The following is a 26,734-nucleotide window of genomic DNA, read 5'->3' on the forward strand; positions in this document are numbered from 1 at the left end:
AAAGCTTTTGGGGCTTAATGCTTTTGAGAGAGAAGCTTTTAAGTTAAGAACAGATTTCCGATTCCAAGGATCGATGATATTCTTGACCGATTACAGGGAAGCTCTTGTTTCAGCAAGATCGATTTGAAAAGCGGATATCATCAAATCCGAATCGCGCTGAGAGATGTCTACAAGACAACTTTTCGAATGAGCTTCGGTTTATATGAATTTTTGGTGATGTCTTTTGGCCTAACCAATGCTCCAACGACTTTCAATCGAATGATGGATAGGATTTTTAGAGAGTATAGATCTTTTGTTGGCACTTTCTCTGATGATATTAGAGCCTCAAGGATAAGGCAGAGCATAGACTCCATCTGCTACATGTCTTTCAAGCATTGCGAGATCACAAGTTAGTAATCAATGCCAAGAAGAGTGATTTTTTCTTACCGGAGATACATTTTCTGGGACACATTGTCTTAGTAGCAAGAGTACAAATGGACCCGGCCAAGATTGAGACCATGGAGGGTAAAGGTGAAGAAGGTGAGAGAGGCCATGGAATTTTTATCTTTGAGTGAGGGATAGAGAGGGATGAGAGAGTGTGTGTGTAGAAGTGTTGAAAAATAAGAGAAGACTTGGACGATTCCTAGTGTGAGAGTTTGGGCAAACTAAGGTTGACCAAGAAAATCATATCTTCCCACCACGAGCTATAAAATTCATGAAAAAAATATTCAACATGTGGGATACATTTTTTGTCCTGACTACTTCTTCAAAATTGGAGTGAAGTGGATGGCAAAATTTGCACAAATTTTTTTTGTCAATGGGTCAATGCATGCTACCACCTTGAAATGTGTGGAGCGCTACTTCTTTTGGCCGAGACTCAAGAAGGATGTGGACGATTTTGTACGCAGTTGCTTGGTATGCCGGAAGGTCAAGTTTGACAGGCATAAAGCACAGTGATTGTTACAGCCTTTACCCATTCCCACCCGCCCCTTGGAAAGTGTTGCTATGGATTTCATTTTTGATCTCCCGAAGACATAGAGTGGGCATGATGGCATTTGGGATGTCATCGATAGATTCAACGAGCAAGCTCACTTCGTTCTAGTGAAGAAAACAGTCAAGGCGAATTATCTAGCGCGACTGTTTATTTCACAGATTTTCAGATTACATGGCATGCCTGAGACAGACAATAGTCTTTGACAGAGATCTCCGATTCACGAGTTTGTTTTGGAAGGCTATTTGCGAGAAATTTGCACATGGTTGTAGTTCTCGTCATCTTTCCATCCGCAGACAGATGGGCAATCTGAGATTTCAAATTCAGTCGTACTGGATTTATTGAAGTTTTACATTTCTGATTAGAAGACTTAATGGGAATTTTTTTTGCCCTTGGTGGAATTTTCCTACAATAACACGATCCACTCTTCGATGGGGAAGGCGCCATTTGAGATTATTGAAAGGTGCTACGAAGGTGCTACGAAGATAAGATTTTTGAAGCCGACCAATACACGAGGGACTTGGACACTGCTTTTGCCAAGGTCCGGGAGGCTCTAGCGAAATCTTAGGAAAGACACAAGAAGGCAGCAGATCAACACTGTCGCGATTTGAAATTAAAGGAAGACGATTGGGTGCTCTTACGTTTTGAGAAGGCACGCCTAAGAAAGAAAAAGGGAAAGGAGCGGCTTTTTCCAAAGCTTAGCATGAGATACTATGGACCTTTCTAGATAAAAGAAAAGATAAATGATGTCTCCTTCAGACTGAAGCTGCCCGATACTTGGAGAACTCACAATGCTTTTCATGTGAGTCTCTTGAAGCCTTTTAAAGGCGATGTGCCCGATGATGGGGAGCCAGATGAGCAACCCGAAGTGGAGGAAAGCGAGGAGATACTCCTTTCAGAACAGATATTTGCACATAAAGATAGAAAGATTAAAGGTAAAGTGATTAAGGCTTAAGCGGTTCTTGGTTAAATTCAAGAACTATCCTGCATTGGATGCGAAGTGGACGGAGGAGGAGGACCTAGCAGATACTTCTCAAATTTTGGAACTTTACCTTGAAGCATTCGGTTTAGCATAGTCTACTCCGATAGAACCCCGATTTCAACATGGGTGAATCTAGTGCAGCGGGCTTGCACAAGAGGGGAGTTGCTCCGCTTCTTTGTCAACAAATTACCCCGATTTTTGATATAGAGTCACTGATGTCCCTTTGGGTTTCAGAGATACTGCTGGGCTGATAGTATTCTGCTGTATGACTTTATGAATTGGAATTCCCGAAAATGAAAATAATACTGATTGATTGTAGTACTTGACTTGTTTGAGTGTAGGAACTGAAAGACGAAATGACTGCAGCATTTCGGTCTCATAAATCTCTATAGACATGATTGCAGTAAGGATTAGTTAATCGGGCATCTGTGAGGTCTCGACTGGATCTAGATGCGAATACTAAATACGTTGCCGATTAATCATGGTCTGAGATTTGGAATGAATTTGAATGTGATTTGTCATGTGATGTCCGATGATGTGACTGTCAATTGGTACATGTGCTAGTTATCTTGTGTCTAGTGCGTCGGTACTAACACTACTAAGACAATTTATGGCCTCTGTCTGTTTTGCAAGCGTAATCGAGGGCGATTACAATTCTCTCAAGAGGGGGGTATGTCCCAAAATGATGACGTGGTAGCTTGCAGGACCCAAGAAATGCGTTGATAGATTGACATGACAGACCTTGGAAAATGCACTGCAATTTGCGTTGACAGGCTGACTCGTGGCAGCTATACGGACGTCACAAATCATGTTGTTGACGTGGCAGAATTGTATGGATTTCAGTAAACTGCGTTGGTTGCTTTTCGGCAGTTTTTGTAGCCAGTTGCTTTATGGGGATTATTATTTTTAGCAGTAAAGCTTTTGGGGCTTAATGCTTTTGAGAGAGAAGCTTTTAAGTTAATGATTTTGGTGCTTTGCTTTTGGGCATCCCTTGTATCAATAAATAAGTTGGTCGGGCCTCACTTCTCAGAGCATCTGGATGCAGAGTCTGAGAGTGAGCACCCGTCGACTCTCTTGTACTTTGAACACAGATTAATATAAAAACAAAAACCGAAAGAGGCGCCAGTCTTTGGGGCCAATACCTCTTGGCACGGAACTACGCCGGGCCGTGTCATCTTTATGAATTGTTTTGAAGTGAATCTCTGTTGTCTCGTGGTAGAATCTTGACTTAAAGTTTGTTACAGTGGCGCCCCTTTCAAATATTTCTTTCTTATTGATGATCACAAAGGTACAACGACCAAAGGGTTTGCTCTGTGCAATTTGCTTCCAAGCTGATTTGCAGAGCTCTCCTCCGAGGCTCCTTATAGATGTTACATGGAACCCCTAAATTTGGGTGTCTCGGTTGCTTTTCAGTGCTAAAAAAAGAGGCCCAAAACACTTCGTCAAAAGCCTTGCGCTAAAGTTTCCGTACATATTACCACGTGGGAGCCCGTAAATCGTGGTGCATTTTACGTTGAGGTGCCACATGTCAGGTTTGTTAGTTTTTGGCTTGGTTGATTTTGGTTTGGCCTCTTCTGTCCAATAGCCACTTAATGGCTTGCCACCTCATCACACTTGTTGGCCTTAGGATGGTATGATGCGAATGGAAAGCCTTTAGATTGTGGATTGTTGTTTCTTCTAGGAAGCTATTCACCAAGTGGATAGGGATCTATGTAGGTATAAGAGCTCCAATCCATTGTTCATCTCAAAATAATCTAAATCAAATCTGCAACAATCAACCTTTGAAGTTGTAGTTCTAACCAAGAGGAAGAGTTGGAGTATGAGGAAGGTGAAATGGAATAGAAAAGGGAGTTGAAGACGAGGAAGGTGATACAAATGAGGTAGAGTAGGATGATGCTGTGGGAGATAAGGAGGAGGATCAATGTAAGCCTTAACATTCATATCCACCAAATGTGTGTGTCAGGTGCAACGGAAGTGTTCAGCTCGGATCTAGTACTCCGCACAAACATAATAATAAAAAAGTTTAGAGTTCAATGGAAAATTAGGAGGATCATTGAGCTTTTTGTTTAAAATTTCCTTATGGGATTTAATTCAAAGCTCATGTATTTGTGAGTCAAAGCTTATTCGTGCAAAGTTAAGTTGCATTTTATACTAAAACTTTTGCCTAGACCTTGCACCGGAGTATGGTCAAGTGCTTACCTCTTAAGACTCTTGTATGGGCTCTTCCAGTGGCTTTGTAGTGAGAGGGAAGGTTTTTTGTCTTGGATTGTGATTGTTTTTTTGTTATGTTGTGAGCAAGTTTCAATAATTATTAGAGTTAGTATTCAAGGGTAAATTCCTCCTATGTTGTTGATAGCTTCGTAAGAGGTCATGGCATGTTGGAAGAGCATATTGCTAACAAAGCATTGTAATGTGAAAACTCATCAATCCAGTTGGCAGTGTGGTTAGCTCAATAAATGGTCCATAATAAATTGTGATGAATCTCCATTGTGATGCTGTTTGAGAAGATATCTATTAAATTATGGGCAATCCAAATTTCATAGAAGTTAAAAGATGGTCTAAATTTAATTATGATTGCATCAATGTGTGGAGTTGGAACAGAAACTTAATTGTGAGGTTTGCTTTTTCAATTGTAGACCATATAAGAGGTTTTTATAATATTTTTAGAATAGAAATACACCATAAACCAAAAAAGTGAGCTTTATAATGTAAAAACAAGTGTATTTAGCATTGGAGGTAATGTCTTGCACACACGATCATGTTGATGAATGCATGATCAATGCTGATCAAATCGATCAATATTTGGTCAAACAATCCTCTTATGGCCTTCTTTTATTAGCAAGCACTTGCCTTCTTTTGTCAAAAAACTTTTCGTGCATATTCTTTGTTGCTTCACTCGATTCAAGGATTTTTTTGAAAATTCAGCGCTCCTTCATTGTAGCATTTTGGATAAGATTGTATTTTTTCTTGTGAAGTGCTTTAGCGACTTTGAACAAGTGGTCTTAGAATGTGATTGTGAACTACCAAAATTTGAAACATCGGGATTCGGTTTGAACAAATTGACCTTGAACTAACAATGAAGGTAGAGAAAGAAGGAGATGGTGGAGCAGGATGTTCCTCCACATTGTACAAGGGAATCGGTGGCCTTAAACTGCCGCTATGAGTCTCCTTGGTTGGGCCTTAGTTTAAAATATGTAGTTACAAAGTTTGAATTGAGTGCATTCCGCACCTATGATTTTGTTTGTCAAGCGTCTCCTCTAAGAACTCTTATAGAGAGCCCAGGCTCTACCCTCTACAAGTGGTCCCCTAAAGCCTCGGGCTTTCAAGTGCGCGCACACAAATGCTTAAAGCAAAAAACATATTCTAAACCAAAAGCACAAAAGAAAGTGCTTTTGAGAGAAAAGCAAAAGGCATCTCAGTGGGGCCACTTTACTTGGCCTCAGTTCAGCAGCATGGCACACTTGTCGCTGGCAGAGCAGTCTATGTTTCTATTCGGATTTGGGACTCTATCATTGGTTTTATGTCAGTCTATGCACCCACTACTCCTCGGGAGAGGGCTACTTTTTGGTCCTCCTTGGCTGCTATTCTACCTGCTGTAGACTCTTGGGTTGTTGGAGGCGACTTCAACAACGTCGAGAGGGACTCTGATTGGCGATCCATCACACCTCCAGTTCTATCATCCATTTCTCCCGATGAGCAGCCAGCTTGGGATCGATTTCTTCTAACTATTCAAGTTGTTGTCGCCTGGCACTTACCCTCTTTTGGTCACAACCCTGCTATACTTCATTACTCGTGGGGATTTCAGAGACAACAGGGGAGATTATTAGAGCGACTTGATCGTTTTTACATTGGCCCTTGGGCAACAGCTCTAGGCGGATTTACTACGATTTGGAGAGGGACCAGCCTCTCAGATCATTTACCCATCTCATTGTTTATCTCCTTCACTAGATCCTCTGCACAGAGACGAGGCTGTCGCATCCCTGACAGTGTTCTCACCACTGAAGTCTAACAGCAGCAGATTCGTGACTTATGGTCCACAGGTGCTTCTTATTGTGGTCCCCCTGGAGAGTTCCTTGCTCATTGCATTACTCAGTCTAGTATTTACTGCTGTGATCAGACTGCTATTATTCATCGTCAGTTGAGAGTACGCGAGTCTGATCTTCACATTCCTCTTGGTTCCACTCAGCGCTTGCTTGAGGAGTGGCCTCAGGATGCTTATCTCGCTGCTAGACAGACAGAGCTCACAGAGGAGATTCGTCGCATACAGGAGGCTAAGTATGAGTTCACTCATCATGCTTCAGTATCTCATTGGATAGCTAAAGCTGATCGAATGAATAAAGACTTCTTCGCTGCGCATAAAGAGCACCCTCCTGGCACCACCCTTCGGACTTTGTGCGATGCTTAGGGGACACTACATATGCATCTTGATGTTATTCTTGATATGTTTGCCGATTATTTTGAGACATTGTTCATTGCTGATGTATGCACTACTGAGGTTTTACTTGCCCGTGAACAGATCTGGCATCACACTCGACACCGTTGTATAGACACTATGGCAGAGATCTTGTTGGCACCTTTCACACTTGCAGAGCTCCATGCTGCTATCGAGAGTCTTGATCCATCCTCCTGTCCAGGAGAGGATGGCCTCACTAGAGCTTTCTTTTTGACTTATTGGGATGTATTGCATATACCACTGCTTCGCGGTTGTCAGGACATCTTTGCATCAGGGTATATGCATCCGGATCTTTGTTCAGGTCTCATATCTCTTATTCCGAAAGGGGGTGACACCACTCAGCTCCGCGAGTGGAGACCTATTACCCTACTCCCTTCGGTCTATAAGATATTAGCGTTACTGATCAGCCATCGCTTGCGATCGTTCTTACCAGATATTATTCATACTTCTCAGACAGGCTTTGTCATGGATCGATGCATACTGGATAATATCTTCACTTTTTATGAGGCAGTAGAGTGGGCCAGATCATCTTTTGAACCTCTCGCTTTTTTCATCCTTGACTTCGAGAAAGCATATGATTGTGTTGAGTGGGACTTTCTCGAAGGATCATTAGCCAGGATGGGTTTCCCTTCGAGATGGATCTCAGGCATTTCTGCTCTCTTCAGGACAGCAAGTAGCGCGATTACTATTGGTGGCCGTGTCAATCGCAGTTTTGAGCTTTCTCGATCTGTCCGTCAGGGATGTCCTTTAGCAACATATCTGTATCTGTTTGTAGGAGAGACTATGTCCGACTTTCTTCGTGCTCAGAGTCATGCATTTCGTGGTTTGGCCATGCCAGTACCTTCAGCTCCGGACCTTATCGATCAGGAGTTTGCTGATGACACTATGCTGATGTTGCGTTATTTGCTAGCTGCTCTTGATGCCATGCGGGAGGCCCTCGAGGTTTTTTGCATTGCCAGTGGTGCACGCATTAACTGGCATAAATCATATGGGTTACTGGTTGGCACTGATGACATACCTACTTGGGGGGTAGCTGATGGTTTCACTTAGCTGCAGCCGGGTCAGACATGGGTTACTGGTTGGCACTGATGACATACCTACTTGGGGGGTAGCTGATGGTTTCACTTGGCTGCAGCCGGGTCAGACATGCAGATATCTGGGCTTTCAGATTGGATTTGACGTTTCCTCACAATAGCAGTTTGCACCTGTACTGCAGTCTATTTGCAGGAAGCTATGTCATTGGTCTTCACGTCATCTATCGTTGGCTGGCCGTGCATTGGTCGCCAACAAGGTCATTCTGGCTACAGTATGGTATACGGCCTCTTGTTGGATGCTACATTCTGGTGTGATATCTCAGCTCCGCCGACTAGTGCGGAACTTTTTATGGAGTGGCATAGATGGGACTACTGATACTCGTGCTCGAGCTCGCTGGTCCACGATTATTCGTCCTAGGTCAGAAGGAGGCCTTGGCATTATTGATCCAGAGTTACAGAGCCGCGCCCTTCTTACCAAGCTTATTGTTCGGGGCCTTTTTCCCGGGCAAGAACCTTGGAAGATGCTTCTTCAAGCCGCTATTTGCACCGCGACTCCACGCCTCGGCACTAGAGATGGTCATAATTGGCATACAGGGTATCGTTTTCTCTTTACGGATGCTCCCTTGTTCACCAGCACTCTCTCACCCTTCATCCGATCGCTCCTTCAGATTTGGGTTTCCATGTGACGGGCTATCATACGCTCACCTCCCTCATGTCGTGAGGAGATTGAGCGCCAGCCTCTCATTTGGAATGATGCAGTTCTTGATTCTTCGGTTAATCCACCTCGTCAGCTTGGAGAGAGGACACACATTGATTGGGCTGCTTGGGACACTGGCCCTGCTGCCTCTATGCGGTTGTTTCATGAGACACGTATGTTGGATGCAGATTTTGTGGCAGAACATTATGACATTGGTCGCCGGGTGACAGACAGACTGCTTGAGATTGATTCCGCTGTCTCTTCACAGTGGGATGCAGTCATGCGAGGCACGGTTCAGATGCCTCCACATTGTGGCTGGGAAGGCTTCTTTGCTCAGAGCACTCTCTTATTAGTTCGTTTAGACACCATGCTGTTCACAGTTGACACTGACTACTCCTAGGGGATTCATCCTAGATTGACATATGCTACCACCTCTCCACACCTTGTCTACCCCGGCGCTCGATGGGAGGCCATACGAGTAGTTGGCTCCCGTGGGAAGCGTCGTTGTGTTGACCCCCGTTTCGCTTCCGCTGATGCCACACTTTGGAGGCTTTGGGTGTGGGAAGGTCGTGCCCTATCTCAGCTTTATTGGGACCTAGGAGAGTGGCATTGGCCTCACTCTAACCCCACTGGTGCACCTGTATCATTCTTTGAGTACACTGTCAGAATTGGAAGATTGGCATTGATGAGACAACACCCAGAGCAGCCAACTCGTATGCGTTTCTGGTTACATTCAGGTCTCTCCCATGCCTATCTACAACAGTTTTGGTCAGCCATCTGGGATTTACATGCGGCTCGTTGTATTTCTTTTTTCATGTGGATGATTGCACATGCAGGACTTCCAGTTGGGACTTGGCTAGCTACTATGGGTCATGATCCGTTATGTACTCGTTGTCCTTTGCGACTACTTGAGTCACCTGCACAGTGTCTTTGGTCATGCTCAACTTCTCATGTAGTGTGGCTAGCAGTTTGCTTTTTACTCAGCAGAGCGGGTGTTAGCATGGATTTCTCACTTGGGGATCTGTCTCATGGTTGATGCTGATGCTCGGACCGCATCTTTTCTACGAGGGCACAGACACAGATCCAACTCTTATGCTTACCTCGATTGGTTATCGGCGAGGGACTTTGGCTATGTTACCACAAATTGCTTGGCAGGGGGATCCTCAGACACGTGATGAAGTATTTTCAGTCATCACTAGCATTACACTATGGAATGTTTGGCGAGCTCGTTGTCTTCACATTCTCAGTGCGGCTCCACAGCTCCTTCAGGATACCCTCACTACCATCTGGCTGGACATCATTCACACCCTGATTTGGCAGTGGGATTCTTCCTCAGGTACATCTCGAGCAGCCGAGGCTCGTCGCTTTGCCTTCCTTCGGCGTTGGGCTCGATCCCCACTCTTCTTCACACTTACAGGTAGCCAGATTACATGGCATTATGCCCTCGGTGGTTTCTCCTCCACTCATCACATAGACCACCATGAGATTGTTCTAGTCAAGTTGTCACTATAGTGGCTCTCACCCTTACATTCAGCTTGTATACCCCACGTGATAGGCTATTTTGGCATCCGCTGGGGATTATATTGTACTCAGTAATATACAGCCCTGACTTTTTCCAAAAAAAAAAAGAGAGAGAGAGAGAGAGAGAGAGAGAGAGAGAGAGAGAGAGAGAGAGAGAGAGAGAGAGAGAGAGAGAGAGAGAGAGAGAGAGAGAGAGAGAGAGAGATTTCAATTTGTGAAAGAAAATCAGCTTTGTTTTGGAGCGATAAAATTTTGCTGACTTCTAGAGAGGGAAGTTTTTGTAAGAACAGTTTTTGAAATCTAGAGAAAGGAATTTCCTATGTTTAGGAGAAAATTGTTTGAGAGATGAAGTTAGGTTTAGAGAGCAAATTTGCATTCTCTAGAGAGGTGAGAGAATCCATAGAGGAAAATTTATTGTACGGTGAGGAGATTCGTGTCATGATCAGGAGTTGGCACGTGCCAACTTTATTTGTGACCAGCCAAATGGACCCAATGAGCAATGCATTTTTTACCCATACGCAAAAACCCTAACCCTAAAACTTGTCACAAGGAAAAATAAAGTATGGAGCCGAGGCTCGATATTGTTGAAGTTTTAGATTCTTGTTCGGTGGTGACTTCAGTATCTCCCCGGAGTAGATTAGGGAGTGGGGTGTTTTGTGGTTGTGCGCGATCGTGTTCGAGATAGACGTACATTCTCAGTTGTGTCCACCCGGTAGGCAGGCATGAGGCGGGGACCCCAGGGTTACTCGAGGTTATAGTCTCCAATGTTGTGCTTCACATCTGGAGCTCTGCTATTTATGTCTAGGTATAGTCGCTTATAAGTGACTACTTATACTATTAGGGAGTAGGCTCTTATTTATGGGTCGTGGGTTTCTTAACTTGTTTGGCTAAGGTGGGACACTTTTTGGAGTCCCCTATATAGAGACTCCCTCATTGTATTTGTTCATATTAGTTATTGCAGAGTAGTCAGCATTTGGGTCACATTGTCACGAGGACGTGGCAATTGCTAACTTGAGTTGTTGGTTTCTTTCCGATGATTTTTGTTTAATTTTTGGGACCCTCTTTTTGAAGTTACAAATGATCGGACATTGCATGGCCAGTGTGAAACGGCCGACGGCCGAGAGTTTCACCCGCAGTTGGGAAGGGCAGGTCACCACGAGTTGGTTGGGCTAATCGGCAATGGAGTCCAAGCAGTAAAAGGGTGTCTAGGCTCAGTTCAAAGTCATTTAGGCCTCTCGCGACACTTATAAGTTGGTGGGTACTAGGGAATTAACTCAAAAGTGGCAAACTGGACACATGGCGGCTCCAGATGCATCTACCAGATCTGCATGAAGATGGGGCACCCAAGAGAGAGAGAGAGGGCTGATTTTGTACATTAAGTTTGTGCTACAATGTGTGTGAGTAGTGGGTGCAGGTGCTCACAGCTTTAATGGAAAGCTTGCCTTCTCCCTTGCTCTATGTAGCGCGACGATTTGCTCTCGCGCATCTCTCTCTCCCCTTTGCATATACGGCAATGGAATCCGAGCAATATAAGGGTGTCTAGGCTCAGTTCAAAGTCATTTAGGCCTCTTGCGACACTTATAAGTTGGTGGGTACTAGGGAATTAACTCAAAAGAGGCAAATTGGACACATGGCGGCTCCAGATGCATCTGCCAGATCTGCATGAAGAGGGGGCACCCAAGAGAGAGAGAGAGGGCTGATTTTTGTACATTAAGTGTGTGCTACAGTGTGTGTGAGTAGTGGGTGCAGGTGCTCACAGCTTTAATGGAAAGCTTGCCTTCTCCCTTGCTCTATGTAGCGCGACGATTTGCTCTCATGCATCTCTCTCTCCCCTTTGCATATATGGTAATTCACCACTAGTTGGGCTTCTCAGATGACCATGTACAATTTTGGGGGTTTATGCACGTTTGCCAAGGCAGCAAGAGCCTTCTGTATAGGAACCGGATTTAGCTAATTGCTAATTCCCTTCAGGTATGCACAGCCCCATCGCGAAGGAATGCGAAAACGGAGAGCTTTCTCGCGTGAAAACTCGTCCGATTTACAGGGGAATTGTCCCATTGCGTGCAGGAGCACCTGAGACATGCGTAGGCGTGCTTGCTCCGCTCGAAATGGTCCATAACAGAGACTCACAGCCGGCTGTGTTTTTCTGCAGGTTTAGGGTTTCGCACCTAAACTGCAGGGAATTGCCAGGGGAGCCTCGGAAAGGCTTGGGATGCGCGTACAAGGCAGTAGGCACCTAACAGTGGCAAAACAGAAAATTACAGCATGCTGAAATTGACCTGCAGCTCACTGGAAAGCTTCCATACCGCAAGGGAAAGGGTCCTTGAGTCACCTTGACGTGTACTTTTGACCTACAGGGATATTTGCGTCGATACGTTGGTGAAATTGGATAAAAAACCTGCAATTACAGCTATGGACAACTTGGTGAGGGTTAGGTGCAAGCGTTCAGATCGTTTTATTTGTCAGGGGAGCCTTGCGAAAGCATTGGGTGCTTGTACATGACAATTTAGAGAGATTTCCCGCGAGGAATCTCGTCTAATTCAAGGGGCAAGAGACCCTACAGGTGCGAGAGCTGGAGGGCTACCTAGAAAAGTGATCGGCACGGTGATCGAAGCGCAAAACAGAGAATTTAGCGAGCTGCAGTTTCTCACCAGGTTTTGCAAAGAGCTCTAAAGTGCGTGGAAAGTCAATGTTTGCTTAGGATTTTGTCCGTGGAGACTTCTACTGTGGTTATGTTGCCGAAATCGGAAAGAAATTCCGAAAGGGGTGCCAATCTTTGGGGCCAACAATGTGTCGTTGTCTGCTTGGTAGCGCTCTAGCTGCCAGGCCGTGGTTTGTCTTGAATGTTGAATTCCAATCAGGCTTATTCGTAAAGTTCCTCTTTGTGCTATAGTATAAAGTAAAGTTTCGGGTGAAAGACAAAGCCTACCGCCCCATGGGCCAGTTTCATGGTTCCGTTGCCAAGACAAAATCACTTTTTCCTCAAGAAGTGAGCCTTGGTTGGTTTGGTGAAGACACAAAAGTACAGGAACTTGGAATTACATTATGGAAGAGGGTTCCTCTTCACAGGACAGACAGGAAATTCTAAATGTTCGCCCTGCCAAAAAGTGGTCATATTAGGACTATTTTTCTTCTGCGTTTTTAGGGTTTGCAAGTATGAACCAAGATGAGATAGGGAGAGGTTTCACACTGGTAGATTGGCCAGTAGATCTCCTGCGGGAGTGATGTGGGTTTGCCAGGTGACACGCTTCTCGCCGATTCTCTAAGACGATTGCTTGGATTCTTTGACGCATTGGTAAATCATCCTGAAATTTGAGCTTACTTGGTCTTGGGTGGTACATCACAGTATTGTGGAATTATGCTCGTTTGTAGAGGCAAGAGCCTCTTGCATAGGTAAAAGTTAAGGGACAAGTTGCTAGATGCTATTTGGTGAAGTTCAAGAACCATCCACCTATGGATGCAAAGTGGATGGAAGAGCATGAACTGTCAAGAGTCACCAAATGTATTGCGGGCTTTACCTTGAGGCCTTTGGGTTACAACCTACGTATGCCCCAACCCAATGTCTGCAAAGGAGGGTAATGATAGAGCTAGCACATCAAATGTACTCATGGATTCAGTGCAATAGCAGTGTACAATTTGACAAAAGTATGAAGGTCTCATTAAGTCATTTGTACACATGTTTTGACAGTCTTTCTTGCGGGTACATGTGATGATAAAAGGGTGCTTACCACACAAGATCATCTATGGCATGTATATATGGCACGCAATCGAGGATGTTTGCGTTTTTAAGAGGGCGCGAGGACGTGGCAATTGCTAACTTGAGTTGTTGATTTCTTTCCCATGATTTTTGTTTACTTTTTGGGACCCTGTTTTTGCAGCTGCAAATGATCGGACATTGCATGGGCAGTGTGAAACGGCCGACGGCAATGAGTTTCACCCGCAATCGGGAAGGGCAGGTCACCACGAGTTGATCGGGCTAATCGGCACTGGAATCCGAGCAGTAAAAGGATGTCTAGGTTTAGTTCAAAGTCATTTAGGCCCCTCGCGACACTTCTAAGTTGGTGGGTACTAGGGAATTAACTCCAAAGAGGCAAATTGGACACATGGCCGCTACAGATGCATCTGTCAGATTTGCATGAAGAGGAAGCGCCCAAGAGAGGGAGAGGGGGCTGATTTTTGTACATTAAGTATGTGCTATAGTGTGTGAGTAGTGGGTGCAAGTGCTCACAACTTTAATGGAAAGCTTGCCTTCTCCCTTGCTCTATGTAGCGTGACGATTTGCTCTCGTGCATCTCTCTCTCCCCTTTGCACATATGGTAATGCCCCTCTAGTTGGGCTTCTCAGATGACCATGTACAGTTCTGGGGGTTTATGCGCGTTTGCCAAGGCAACAAGAGCCTTTTGTACAGGAACCGGATTAGCTAATTGCTAATCCCCTTCAGGTACGCATAGTTCCATCGCAAAGGAATGCGAAAACCGAGAGCTTTCTCGCGTGAAAACTCGTCCGATTTACGGGGGAATTGTTCCATTGCGTGCAGGAGCACCTGAGACACGCGTAGGCGTGCTTGTTCCGCTCGAAACGGTCCATAACAGAGAATTACAGCCTACTATGTTTTTCTGTAGGTTTAGGGTTTCGCACCTAAACTGCAGGGAATTGCCAGGGAAGCCTTCGAAAGACCTTGGGATGCGTGTATAGGGTAGTATGCACCTAATAGTGGGAAAATAGAAAATTACAGCATGCTGAAATTGACCTGCAGTTCACTGGAAAGCTTCCATACCGCAAGGGAAAGGGTCCTTGACGTGTACTTTTGACCTACAAGGATGTTTGTGCTGTTATGTTGGCGAAATTGGGTCAAAAACCTGCAATTACAGCCATGGATAGGTTGGACAGCTTGGTGAGGGTTAGGTGCAAGTGTTCGGATCGTTTTATTTGTCAGGGGAGCATTGGGAAAGCATTGGGTGCTTGTACATGACAATTTAGAGAGATTTCCCGCGAGGAATCTCGTCTAATTTAAGGGGCAAGAGACCCTACAGGTGCGAGAGCTGGAGGGCTACCCAGAAAAGTGATCGGCACGCGGATCAGAGCGTAAAACAAAGAATTCAGCGAGTTGCAATTTCTCATACAAAGAGCTCTAAAGTGTGTGCAAAGTCAATGTTTGCTTGGGATTTTGTCCGTGGAGACTTCTACTATGGTTATGTTGCCGAAATCGGGTTGGAGTAGAGGAATTTCAACCCGATAAAAGTGGGATAAAAGTGGGACAGCTGGTAGAAGTTTACAGGTTTTTCTCAAGTATAATAAGAATAAAGAAATACCGAAGGGGGCGCCAATCTTTGGGGCCAACAAGGTGTCGTTGTTTGCTTGGTAGCGCTCTAGCTGCTAGCAGGCCGTGGTTTGTCTTGAGTGTTTACTTCCAGTTATCACAGGCTTATTCGTGAAGTTCCTTTGTGTCCTAATGTCACGAGACGGGCACCACGTGCCAATAGAAAAGAACATACTGAACAGACTTTTAGCACTTCAATAACAACTGAACTGAGAGAGAGAGAGAGACGACACGCGACACGGAGTGGCGGAATTCCACCCCAGAGAGTATTGGCCCCAAACCTTGGCATCCCTTTCGGTATTTCTTTATATTACTGCTGATTCGCAAAGTACAGCAGCCGGGGAGCACCTCCTGTGCAATTTGCGCGCTAAAGAGTGCCAGAGAGGGCCCCCAAGGCTTATATTTAAAGGCCCAAAGCCTAAAAGCATCAAATATGAAAAGCTGACTTCAAAAAATCACTTTTCTAAAATTTCGGGATTTTCCTAAAAATCCGTCGCGAATTTCGGAACGTCCGTACAGGTGCCACAACATCATATTTTGATGTGCAAAGTCTTTTGAGTGTGTTCTTCTTTATTTTTAATGCCTTTATGTCACTTGGGCCCCATCGGACGGGGTCCCGTAAGTTGGTGGGAACTCTTATTTAAAAATAGGCTAGTCGTCAAGACTTTGTAAGTCTGTAAAACTTCTTCTTCTTTTACTGCTTCTTCATAGGGTTTTGGCTTCTCGGCCAGAATTTGCAGGCTGGCTCCGTTCTTCAGTGGCTTTGACACGTCAACAATTTGTTACATCTCCCCTTCTTGAAAGAGAGTAATCGTCCGCGATTACAACATATCTGCAACAACTCAAGTTAGCCGATGTTTTTTTTTTTCCGAGGGTCATTTCGAGGGACATTCAGTTTGCTCTTGTTGTTAAGGAGTTAGCTTCTCCTTTCGGCTCTTTTGATCAAGGAGTTAGCTTGTCCTTTCGTCCAGATCGGAACTCTTGATATTCCGGCGTAGTAAAATTAGCCATCACACCCAGACCGTACTGATCTTCCATGGGTGTCTTGATGCACTAAAATTACATACCCAGGCAATCTCATCCAATCAGGAATATTCAGTAGTTGGCACATCACAATGCAACACAAATGCTCACATATGCATGTTACAGGACATAGAAACATAAAGTCGCCGATGAACACTCCTCCTGCATAACCTAACAAGGTCCGGGCCGGGAGATATTCAACAACTTCCTCATCACTCCTCCCACATAACCTAAAAAGGTCCGGGCCGGGAGATATAGAGGCTTTTTACAACCAAACGCCCCCCAGACCGCAGCCTGCGTTGTTTGGAGGTGTTGAGAGTAACCACTGCTCAGACTTCTTAATACTCCTCCCGCATAACCATCGAGGTCCAGGTCGAGAGTCACAACAACAATACTCCCCCTGTAAATAACCACAAGGGTCCGGGCCATGAGTAAAAAAACAACACTTTTCAATCATTCAATACTCCCCCCGCAAATAACCACAAGGGTCCGGGCCATGAGTATGAACAAGCATTCTCAAACATAATTTCTCACTACTCCACCCGGGGTAAAATCACCAATCATTGAAATTAGTATTAAAACCAGAGTGAAACAATTCAAAGACAGGTTCAAAACAAATTCCAAACAGTATCACCAAACAAGTTCTCAAACAGATTTCAAACTTTAAAAAGCAATCTCGACATCAGTCGAGCTCGAAAAGTCGACTAACTTTCCATCCTGAAACGTGCATAAAAAAATTAGGGTTAGGTTCATTCCATAGGGTCGTAGCCGAGCGCAATATGGTCCATCAGCTCTTGGACAAATAGTGTTCCTTTGGCGGCGATGGTAGTCCTAAGATAGCAATCGCACTGGACCTCCAAGGTCATATGATCGTGAAGAGACATCTATTGGGAGATGTCGTGAAATTTCAAGATATAATCTGCTAGGGTTTCCATGGCAAGCATTTCAGGATACCCCACTCTGCAGGAAGTTGCACTCCGAAGGAAGATGTCAGAAATCATACAACTTTGGGCAAAATTTTTCTTGAAAGCTTGCCAAGTACTTGGAGCTATCAACATCTGCATGGCCCTGCCTCTGAGAAAAAGAGCGACTCGAAACAAATCTTGGATCCTTGTTTTGCAAGTGATCTTAATGGCTTATGCCCTGTAAGACATGAGCGGTTTGCTCTGTCTGCTCTTTCGTAGGATCGGTATGCTTTCAGAAAAGCACACGCCTGATGCTTTGATACCACTGTCACAAGACGGGCACCATGTGCCAATAGAAAAGAACAGACTGAACATACTTTTAGCACTTCAATAAGAACTGAACTGAGAGAGAGAGAGACGACACGCGACATGGAGTGACGGAATTCCACCCTAGAGAGTATTGGCCCCAAATCTTGGCGCCCCTTCCGGTATTTTTGTATATTACTGCTAATTCGCAAAGTACAACAGCCGGGGAGCACCTCCTGTGCAATCTGCGCGTTGAAGAGTGCCAGAGAGGACCCCCAAGGCTCATATTTAAAGGCCCAAGGCCTAAAAGGATCAAATATGAAAAGCTGAAAAAATCCGTCGCGAATTCCGGAACGTCTGTACAGGTGCCACATCATCATATTTTGATGTGCAAAGTCTTTTGAGTGTGTTTTGCTTTATTTTTAATGCCTTTATGTCACTTGGGCCCCTGCGGACGGGGTCCCATAAGTTGGTGGGAGCTCTTCTTTAAAAATAGGCCACTCGTCAAGACTTTGTAAGTCTGTAAAACTTCTTCTTCTTCTTTTGCTGCTTCTTCGTAGGGTTTTGGCTTCTCGATTGGAATCTGCAGGTCGGCTCCGTTCTTCAGTGGCTTTGACACGTCGACAATTTGTTACACCTAAAGTATAAAGTAAAGTTTCGGGTGAAAGCCAAAGTCCACCGTCCTACGGGCCGATTTCACACACTCTTTCTAGTGTTTGTGTGTGTGTTCCCCCTCTCTCTAGCATTTTTCTCCACTTGCGATCTTTTCTCTATCTGGTGTTTTGTTCTCTCTATGCTCCCCTTCGCCATCTGCAAGTTGCATTGTGGGTGATGTGCGATAGGAGGACGTGTTCGAGGAGATCTATTGTGAAAGATCTGAGATCCAAGGGTGCCTGGTCTCGAGAGGAGGTTTGCTCGCAGTTGTAGACAAGATCATCACCCAATTCACCCTTTTTGTTGCACCTTTGACATTTAAGTGTGATCATATGGAACTAGTAGTTGAGTATAAAGCACTCAAGGCTTCTACATTAAGTAATTAGAAAGTGTTAGAGTCGAGGCCCGATATCAGTGTGATCATGTGGAACTAGTAGTTGAGTAGTAGTTTACTCAATGGGAAAACATTAAGTAAGTGTGATCATGTGGAACTAGTAGTTGAGTAGTAGTTTACTCAATGGGAAAACATTAAGTAATTAGAATTTCCCAACTTCAATAGAGTAAGATAAGAATGGGCGAGACTCTTTCGAGAGAGGAAGATGGTGGAGTGGGGTGCTCTTGTACAATGCAAATTTGTGGCGCTTGGTGCTCGGCTAGTGCCATTGCCCATTAGTTAGGTGTTTCTTTATTTACGACTACTTTAAGCTCTCTTGCAGACGCCCAGCTTGTATGAAGTTAATGGAGTAGGTGGCTTCGAAACTGATACAAGTGGGGACCTTGAAATTCTTTTTGTGTCTCTATTTAGGTTTTTCTCTATTAACTAATTTGTGTTATAGCACTTAGTGAACTTCCACAAGCAGCCTTGTCAATAGTGTGGCACATACGAAGTGTGCCCAAGGGATGGCTCTAAAAGGAATTCCAAAAGTTACAGACGCTTTGAGACCTGATAGTCTTGCACACCTAAGAGCAAGAGCAAGAGAGCACAAGGAACCCCGCAATTGCACCGACCAAAAATGCCTCCATGCAAGTGCACTTGGGTTGCTTTGCGAAAAGATGAGAGTATGAGAGAACATAGTATTTGAGCTATAGAAAGAAAAAGTAAGTTTTGGAGAGGATTGGTTTAGAGAGAGAAAAAAACTAGCGAGAGGATACGATTTCCGAAGTGAAAGGCATGCCACAATTGGAGAGAACTCTTTTTGTGACTCAAATTGAGTAAGGACCACTTGTTGCTAAATTAGCTTTATTTGAAAAAAAAATAATTCTCAATGAATTATTGGATGTATAAGTGAGAAGGTTTTCTCGCTAAAGACATCCTAGTCCAGATATTTCTAGTGCCTGATTCAAAGGAATGAGGAGAGCATTGTGAACGGGAATATTTATGGGCCACTAAGAACGGATACTTTTGATGCGTCACATCAGATGGGTGACAGGGAGCATCGAGAAGGAGTATTTGACCATATGGAACGAACATCTTTGATGTGTGGGATGGGTGCCATAAAACATCACGAATTAGTTGTTTCGGAAGTTTGGTGAGAAAAGACTAAGTGATGGAATTCGTGATGCGTCACAAGGTGGGTGATGGGAGCATTGGAAAGGGAATATTGCGTGGTTAGGAGGTATTCCAATCTAAGTTAGAATTGTGCACAAAAGATGAGACAGGCACTTGAATGAAAATGGGTTTAGAACTTTAGAGTAAACTTTGAGAAAATGTAGTTGTTTTCTGAAAAAGTGAGTTGCTTTTTGGGAAAGCAAGATGCTTTTTCGTAAAGGAGTCTATTTTTGCATTGCATCTATGATTGAGATTGCATCCAGGGACGCCTGGGTTGTGATTGTACAAGCATGGTATTCAACTTATAAGAGTTTTTAACAGGTTCATACCATTTTTTTAAAGTGCCTAGCCGCCCGCTTAGTAAGCGGGCAGCCCCATATTAAAAAAGCAGCAAAAACTAGGGCGCCCCCTCTCTCTCTCTCTCTTTTTAGCAAAAGGAACAAGCGATATCTCACTCTCTCTCTAGTCCTATGCGCCTCCTCTTTGCCCTTTTTATGCCAGGGAGAATGTTACAAGCTTGGACACTCCAAGCGAGAAATCAATGTCCACTCTTTCGGTATTTCTTTATTATCGCTTACAACTAAGTACAACTCCCGAGGGTGGTCTGCTCTCAGACTCTGCATCCAGATTCTCTGCAGAGTGAGGCCCCAGGGTCCTTATAAACATTACAAGGGATGCCCAAAAGCAAAGCCCGAAAAGCAATCAGTCCAAAAGCACTAAACCCCAAAAGTATCTGCTCCCAAAATCTAGTGAAAATTGCGAAAATCTGTGCAGCTTCCTACATGGCACAGCCAGTGGAAAATTTGTACAGGATTGCCATGCCAACATCCGCACAATCTGCCATGTCACCATGTCTGCGCATTTTACGAAAATCAGCTTTAGGGTTTCAGCTTTGGGGTTTTAGGGTTTTATGCCCCACGGCGTGCGCTCTGTAAGTTCTTTAAGTTGGTCAGTTCAGTTTCTCTTGTCCACTCGGCCATTTCTCTTCCAGTTGGTCATGCCATGCCATCACTATGTGGCAAAGTGTCACGTGACACATCCAACCCTGTGTGTCCGTGGATAAGATACATCATGACTAGGGTTCAATTCAGTCAAGTCAGTCTAGAATAGGAAGTAATCTGGCACTTTTGTGAGTCTGTTTGCAGACCGTGCATGTCCAGACACTTAGATTAGATGCATATTCTCTGGTTGCACACAGCACGACCATCAGATTCCAGTCAGAAACCATTAGTAGCATTTTTACAGTGCATAGACCTATTTCCCCTATTTTTGACATTTTTCACTTTTTTTAAAAAGTGACTTTTGTTGGGAACTAGGTAGGGCAATTTTGCTAAGATAATATATAAGCAGACCAAAGCTAGCACTATCTGGCAGAAGAAGAAGGAGAGCATCAGGCACTCAGGTGCAACAGGCCTCTGGAGACACTTCTCAGCAAGACGACCCCCCCCCCTCCCCCAATTTTGCTAAGATAATATATAAGCAGACCAAAGCTAGCACTATCTGGCAGACGAAGAAGGAGAGCATCAGGCACTCAGGTGCAACAGGCCTCTGGAGACACTTCTCAGCAAGACGACCCCCCCCCCCCCCCCCCCCCAAAATCCCCCCAACCAACCTGGCGTTTTCTCCTAGCAACTCCAGTGTTTTACCTACAAGATTCCTAGCGTTTTCAGCAGTAGCTTCATCGCAAATAGCCTCAGCTTGCCAGCGTTTTTTTCAGCCCTTGCATAGGCGATTCTGCATCAAAGCTGCAGCCCTACACTTGGCGTTTTGATTAGCAATCTCAGCCATCAAAAGGACTAAGTATTCAGCGTTTCCATCAGAAAGCAAGTGGCGATTTTACACCCAGCTTGGCAGCATTTTCCGCACGGGATTGCAGCAGTTGAAGGGGCCAGCATTCAGCGTTTTTGACCAGTTACAACCAGCGTTTTTGGGCTGCCATAAGGCAGCGTTTTTGCAGCAGAAACTCAGCCATACCTAGCGTTTTTGGACAGCAGTACAACGGCGGTTTTGACGCAGCAGAATTCAGCTATAGTTAGAGACGAAGCACTCAGTTTTCAGCCTTAGCATCGTCCTCGTCGTCCACTCCGTCGACATCGACATAGCTCCATTAGATTGCATCAACGATTGTACCAGATTGTGCAATCAATAGTAGACCACTCTCGCCATCGAGATTGGGTCCAAGAAACTACCGTTCACATTGGCCATACAATGTCCGACCATTTGCAACTTCAAAAGAGGGTCTCAAAAATAGAACAAAAATCATTGGAAAGAAACCAACAACTAAGGGTTAGCAGTTGTCACGTCCTCATGACATAGTTAACAGTTGCCATGTCCTCGTGACAGCTGGTCCAATTGGCACTGGAATGTGACTAGTAAAGAAGTGGGTAGGCTAAGTTGATGTATGCTCATGTGTGTGCGTGCGTGTGGTGTGTGTTGTGTTGGGGAGCATATGTTAGTACCTAGTTCTACACCCACTATTGGGCATTGATGACGTTAGTGGGAATGTCGTGGTATTTAGTCAATACTATGCATGATGGAACTGATGGTTATATTGTCTTGTGGGTGACTACCATGGGTCTATACCTTGCACTTTCCTTCAAGGGTGAATCTGGGCTTATCCTGGATTCATCTTGGTATGTAAGTTAAAGTCATTTAGGCCCCTCGGTAGGACTTTATAAGTTGGTGGGTACTAGGAATTAAACCAAAAGGAGCAAATTGGACACATGGCAATATGAGAGCAACCTACAGGTCAACACTTAGTCCAAAATATCTCATCCCAAGAGGGGGCGCCCAAAATTGAGGTTGGGGCTGATTTTGAACTTCGGTGTGTTGTGTGTGTGAGTAGTGGGTGCAAGTGATCACAGCTTTAGTGGAAAGGGTTTTATGCGCGTTTGCCAAGGCAAGAGCCTTATGTACAAGAACCGGATTAGCTATTTGCTAATCCCCTTCAGGTAAACACAATTCCATCTCGAAGGAATGCGAAAACGGAGAGTTTTCTCGCGTGAAAGCTCGTCCGATGCACAAGGAAACTGTCCCATTGTGTGCGGGGCTTCTGAGCCACGCGTAGACGTGTTTGCTCCGCTCAAAATATTGCGAAATAGAAATTTACAGCTTGCTGTGTTTTTCTGCAGGTTTAGGGTTCTCACCTAAACTGCAAGGTAATGCAAGGGGGGTCTCGGGAAAGCCTTGGGTGCTAGGACAATTTAGAGAGATTTCCCGTGAGGAATCTCGTCTAATTCAAAAGGCAAGTGACCCTACAAGTGCGGGAACTCGAGGGCTACCCACAAGAGTGCATGTGCTCCTTTTGATGATTGCTAACCATCCGAGATTCTCCTTGCTGAAATGCCAATTTTAATGGAATGCTTGAAGCTATAAACCCCGCTCATCTTACGGCATGTTGTTAGATTCTACAAGATGCTATCCAAGAAAAATTAAAGATTTTGATGTGAGCAGTAATGAGCACTTGCTAGTTGATACTTCTATGGAAAAATGATTTTACCGCTAATTTCACACATATACAAGACATGAGAGCTTTGTAGCTGATGAGTCTGTGAGAGGCTGCAAGATCCTGATACAGAGTACACGGACCTTCAATAGAATACAATTCAGTAGGTTCGAGAAAGCTTGACTTTCAAGAAAACATGTGATGAGACATAAGAGAAAAAATGGTCTTGTAGTATGTGCTAAGGGTGTGGCAAGGTATCAGGGGCCTGTTAGCGGGATTAAGAGGATTGAAGGGATTGCAGATTAGCAATCCACAATCATTTTGATATCTTGATAGATTATTGTTTTTTTAAAGAGAACCTCCTTAATATGTGGGATCAAAACTTACAAAGCGAGTTGATGGGAAATACTGAAATTGGAACAATTCATGAGAAGATTGGAATGAAAAGTTACTAGGGGTCATTGTGTGAAGTATGTGCCAAATGTGCATTTCACATAAGTGGTAGCAATGATGAGATTTTTAAAGCTACAATGATTTCTGGTCTTTTGGTTTGTGACTGTGTAGCTTTAGTATGTGTGGAGTTGACTCTTTTAGTGATGATTCAGAGTGTCTTTAAAATTGTTTGAAGCATATAGTAATTGCTGCTTTTCATCTGACAATGGTGGGTGGAGCAGGTATTGGGTCTCCCATTTGATGTTGAAACTGAGGAATTAAAGTACTATATGAGAACATATGGTGAGCTTGATGACTGTATAGTCATGAAGGTATGTTCTTGCACTAAGCTCTTGGCTAGCTACCTTTCACCTGGGAAGGTTTTCATCAATGTGTTGGCTGCTCCTCTGCAGGACCGCACCACGGGGCAGTCACGAGGCTTTGGTTATGTTACATTTAGCACTGTGGAGGATGCTAAGGTATACTTTTCCTGCGCTCTATATGATCATGAAGCGTTTTTTATTCACATGTGCTTTACCTACAATTTTATTGATTACTGTTAATTTCTGGTCCAGAAAGCTGTCTCATCGCAACATGTTTTGAATGGTCGTTCACTAGATGTCAAAATTGCCACTCCGAAGGTAAGTTGTATACTCCAAAAAATTGCTGATTGAAGTTGTTTGTATTTTTCTAAGAAAAAATTGGCAGGATGAGATGGTTCCTTCTGCATCGAAAAAAGTGAGCCGGATATTTGTTGCAAGGATACCCCCTCACGTGACCGAGGGAATGTTTCGAAGGCAAGTATTATGCCATGCTATTCATTTTCGTTCGTCCATCCTTGTATTTTGCAGGTTGTCTGATCTTGTTTCATACGGTGCAGTTATTTTCAGAAATATGGAGGAATCGTTGATGCATATATGCCCAAGGTCAGTTTTTTAAGGTTTCTTGTGTGTTGTCCAGTTTTAACATTTTGAGAGTTCCTGGTATGATGTTAGCTTTTTTGCATTGCAGGATGCCGGTTCGAGATCACATCGTGGAATTGGCTTCGTCACATTTGATAATGCAGGTCTGCTTCATTTTGACGTTGATCTATGCTATATAGTGCCATACTTCATTTCTCTGCTCTCACTAAGCCAAGTGTGTTGATGATTTGTAGAGTCGGTGGACAGAATCATGAATGAGACGCATGAGCTTGGAGGCAGTTTGGTAGCTGTGGACCGTGCAACACCCAAGGTAGAATTTCTGGACATTTAAAGCCTTCTGCAGGTCTGTTTTTGAGCTCATTCAAACCTTTATCTGCTGTGTACAGGACGAGACTCTGAAAGGGTTTGGAGGTAGGCCTCAGTATGATCAGTCTGGAAGACCGCTTTCTGAACAGTGGGCAAAAGCTCTTCCTGATCAATGGGCAAAAGCTCTTCCTGATCAATGGGCTAAAATGGCTCCAGAACAATTTGGCTTTTACATGGCTGCTGCAGCGGCTGCAATGGCCCAGATGGGTGCACTTGGGGGCTCTATGGAGGGAGTGGATCTTGCAAGTTATGGGTTCCCTGGGTTTACAGCTCCTGGAGGAGCAGACAATGCTTCAGAAGGAGAAGCAAAGAATGCTGGTGCCCAAGCTAACGATCCATCTAGTGGTGCTGCTGAAGCCTCGCAAGCCACTGGATATGCAACTCAAGGTAGCGCTCCAGAAAACACTTCAGCTGCTGCTTCTGGTTATGAAACGGAAGCTGCAGCACAAAGCAATGCAGCCTCTGCTTATGGCCCTGCTGCCCTTTTCAACAGTATGTATTCAATGTTTTCTGGGTACGGTGCCAACCCAGTTACATCTAGCATGTCCTCTGCTGTGTATGGCAGTGCGCCAGGGGGAATGAACTTTTCTGCTGGATATGGACAAAGTGCTGAGTACAGCACTGCACCTGCTGGTCCAGGCTATTACACTGCTGCAGCAGGTGATGCAGCTGCTCAGCCTTACGGGTATGATCAGGGTTCAGGTACCCTTACATCGGGTGCTTACACATATGGTGGTTCGGGAGTCCCAGGGCAAGGATATGATAGTGGCGTCTCGTATGCTGCTCCGGAGGTTCCCAATTATGGGTATGGTGCAAGTGCTTCATATGCAGGGGCAGCCCCAACATCTGGTGCAGGATATGCTTCCAATATGTACGATCAGGCAGCAGGAAGGTATGCGCCTAGTAATCCACATGCCTCCACAATGGGCAACAAAGTATTTGTTGGGAAGCTTCCGCATGAGGCAACTGCTGAACACTTACGAAACTATTTCAGCTCTTTCGGCAGAATTGCAGATGTCTATGTGCCAAAGGTAGGTTCTTATGAGTTAGGTGTGCCGTTACACCATTTTAGATCTTCTGTCGTTTGGATTTGATCATTGTTGTTCTTTGTAGGATCCCAAGAAGACTGGTCATAGAGGTTTTGGATTTGTGACCTTCTTTGAAGATGGGGTAGCTGAACAAGTAGCGCTCCAATCGCATGAAATTCTTGGGCAGCCTGTAAGTATGATTGTTGAGTATGGTGCTTGTAGGGATAACTGTGCTGCTTATGTGATTTACTGGCTGCGTGGTTCTTGATTGCAGGTTGCGGTAGATAGGCCAACTCCCTTGGACAGCACTGCAAATACTAGTTATACAGGCAATTTTGCATCACAGCCCGGGGTTGGAGATGCTAGTGCATGGGGTAACACTGCTGAGCTGCAGAGAAATTATGAATATGCTAGTGCAAGGGTAAGCATCTGAAAATATGCTTGACGTCGGCTTTCCTGTCTAATGCTATCATACTGATCTGCATCATTTTTCCAGCTTGGCTTTTTAGCTGGGGGGCAGCACGGCAACCCTTACGATGGAGCAGCTGGTGCTGATCGGGGGTCGCGTCCTTCCGATTTCAGGTATAGACCGTACTAGTACAAAAAATCGGCGAGCAATAAGCCTACCTGCAGGGAGGTTGGAGGTTTCTTCTCAGATTCTAGTTGTAAGCACAGAGGATGCTTCTCAGTTGTTGGGTGTAAGTTTGGCTATTGAAGCTTCCCTCTCCTGTCCACTGTGAAACTGGGGGAAGTTTGTATGCGAGACTTGTTTCGAAGATAGTCTAGTATTCACAAAGCATGATAATCCGAATAAGAAGTGAATCACCTGCTTCAGTTTTATTGGGATGTATTTTCTTTTGGTCAAGTTACTTTCTGAGTGTGGCTTTGTTGGCGTCTTCTTTACGATTGCCCTCTTTTGAAAAGTTGCACTGTGTAAGAATGAAATTTCTGTCCACGTTTTTGTTTGGCTTTGCACCAAAGGATTTTTGATGCAAGAATGAACTAAACCTACGATGCTTTTCTGTGGAATTGCATAGCAATGCATGAGATAGAAGGTATTTGTGCGATTGATGCAAGTGGTTACAGGTTTAACTCATTCCTATAAGCTATTAATCACATTCTTATG

General features: G+C 44.5%; 1 protein-coding gene across 1 annotated transcript in view; it reads left to right on the forward strand.

Annotated features, from left to right (window-relative positions):
- The window catches only part of LOC147459487 (uncharacterized), a 34,172-nt gene extending 7,677 nt beyond the window's left edge, over positions 1-26,495 (forward strand). Inside the window, exons 2-12 of the mRNA XM_086510745.1 lie at positions 23,534-23,623; positions 23,705-23,770; positions 23,867-23,932; positions 24,000-24,088; positions 24,172-24,217; positions 24,303-24,357; positions 24,448-24,524; positions 24,601-25,611; positions 25,694-25,798; positions 25,883-26,029; positions 26,105-26,495. Of these exons, the coding sequence (XP_086366871.1) occupies positions 23,534-23,623; positions 23,705-23,770; positions 23,867-23,932; positions 24,000-24,088; positions 24,172-24,217; positions 24,303-24,357; positions 24,448-24,524; positions 24,601-25,611; positions 25,694-25,798; positions 25,883-26,029; positions 26,105-26,206 (1,854 nt within the window). The 3' untranslated portion in view covers positions 26,207-26,495. The remainder of the gene's footprint in view (positions 1-23,533; positions 23,624-23,704; positions 23,771-23,866; positions 23,933-23,999; positions 24,089-24,171; positions 24,218-24,302; positions 24,358-24,447; positions 24,525-24,600; positions 25,612-25,693; positions 25,799-25,882; positions 26,030-26,104) is intronic.
- The last annotated feature ends 239 nt before the right edge of the window (positions 26,496-26,734 follow it).

The sequence above is a fragment of the Adiantum capillus-veneris genome, chromosome 4, assembly GCF_014529385.1.
Source record: "Adiantum capillus-veneris isolate H3 chromosome 4, ASM1452938v2, whole genome shotgun sequence".
Taxonomy (NCBI): domain Eukaryota; kingdom Viridiplantae; phylum Streptophyta; class Polypodiopsida; order Polypodiales; family Pteridaceae; genus Adiantum; species Adiantum capillus-veneris.